Source organism: Temnothorax curvispinosus, unplaced genomic scaffold (assembly GCF_003070985.1).
Source record: "Temnothorax curvispinosus isolate PA1 unplaced genomic scaffold, ASM307098v1 QBEX01014472.1, whole genome shotgun sequence".
NCBI classification, from domain to species: domain Eukaryota; kingdom Metazoa; phylum Arthropoda; class Insecta; order Hymenoptera; family Formicidae; genus Temnothorax; species Temnothorax curvispinosus.
Genome location: NW_020224252.1, coordinates 1 through 1,774, shown reverse-complemented (window position 1 = coordinate 1,774; position 1,774 = coordinate 1). Strand labels below are relative to the sequence as shown.

The 1,774-nt window shown below is 43.6% G+C and overlaps 1 protein-coding gene across 1 annotated transcript; it reads right to left on the bottom strand.

Moving 5' to 3' along the window:
- Positions 1–1,318: 1,318 nt before the first annotated feature.
- On the bottom strand, positions 1,319–1,753 carry LOC112464702 (uncharacterized protein K02A2.6-like). Its single transcript, XM_025031845.1, has one exon. It carries the CDS (start codon positions 1,751–1,753, stop codon positions 1,319–1,321), a length of 435 nt encoding a protein of 144 aa, XP_024887613.1.
- Between the last annotated feature and the right edge of the window lie 21 nt (positions 1,754–1,774).

The window sequence follows — 1,774 nt, the reverse complement described above, 5'->3', positions numbered from 1 at the left end:
TGGTTTTTTCGATGTATAATACTACCACTTTCTTTTTTTTTGAGATAACTACATATACACTACTATGCGTGTACTTGGCGCCTTTTTTTACCTTTTTTTTAATAGATTTATACCAGCAGATTTATACCATTACTTGAAATTCGAGTTATAAGGTGTTGTACTAGATATGAGTAACTAGGGGTAGTTTTTTGATAATAGAAGTGGAGCAACAAAATCAGAGTCCAAAAAAGCAACGAAATCAAAATAATGTAATCTATCAAGATATTTCTTTAAAACGGAATTTTTATCGTGGTGCTAGGTGGGATTAATTAGGGGTATTTTTTTATGTTAGGGGTAGTGCAACAAATTTGGGAATAGAACAACAAATTAGCAACAAAATAGCACTAAATATATGTGTTGTGCCTCGTATAAGGACGAGAGTGTGTAAATGATTATGGACGATGAACGAAGGATGTGTGCTAGTACGTATATTTATTATATCGAAACGTATCGTACAAGAGTCTGAGACCGACTGACTGCGGTTGTCGTGGCGCGCACGTACTGCCCTGCGGACGTGGCGCAGTCTCTGTCGACACCCTCGTGTAGCGTGTGGTCCTCAACATCTCCCTCCTAAAATGGAAAGATTATTGTTCGGAGTACGATTTGATATTTGGGTCCAGCACCAGTCTTCTCGGTGGGGCCCGATCACGAGTAGAACGTCTTGGGGTCGCATTTGCTACAACATCTTCGTGGACTCTGTTATCGGGATTTTGGGACCTAGGTGGTTGTTCCACAACGGCCGGGGCGATAGCTGCATGGTCCAGGGTCCAAATCCGAATTGAAGTCGGTGTACATCCAAGTGTCGTCCTCTGCTAGGCCTTGCGCAGGAGTGTTAGTTCCACCCCTCCAGATGTGGTTTATGTGTCTTTCAACGTCTTTATCATTGTCGAGACGTATGACACAACGTACATCGGATAAGACTTTAAGGAAGTTGCCTTGCTCACGTTTATCGTTCCGGGTGAGCACTATGACACGATCTCCAACTGATAAACGTCGTTGGCGGGAGCCATGGTGCTTCGTAAACTGATTTTTCATATTTGTTTGAGTCATTTTGTTACGAGATCAGGTGAGACGTCTTCTTCTTCCTCGAGTTTGGGAAATAGTTTTGAGAAAGGTGAGTTGATTTGGCGTCCAAAGAATAACTCTGCAGGTGACTTTCCTCCTGGTGCTGACGCACAAGGTATAGCAGTAACTGTGGAAGAATTCGTACAGTGTTTTTTTTCCAATTAGATGGGTCTTTAGCTATGGCTCTCTTTACTGTGTCGACTGTTCTCTCAGCTTATCCATTTGATTGGGGATGGTTGACCGGTGATAATAAATGAGTGATCTGTAGGTTCTTGCAGAGGTCAGCGAACAGTCCTAAAGTGAATTGGGTGCCATGGTCGCTGATTAGAACTTCTGGCGGTCCATACCTGGAGAAAACTTCATGGCACAACTCCACAGTGCGACTTGCCCGCGAAATTGTGGGCGTGATGGCTAAATCGAAAAATTTTGAATATGCGTCTACGAAAATAAGGATGTACTGGCCGTCGATAGGACTAGCATAATCAATGTGCATACGTTCTAGTGGTCTTTTCGGGATAGGCCACGGATTGAGGAGTACCTTTATCGGCAATTTTTGAGTCAGAGCACATGCATCGCACTGGCGAACAAGATGTTCGATGTCATCAGAGATTCTCGGCCAGTAAACGTATTCCCTGGCGAGTTGTTTCATCCTTCTGACGCCAGGATGACC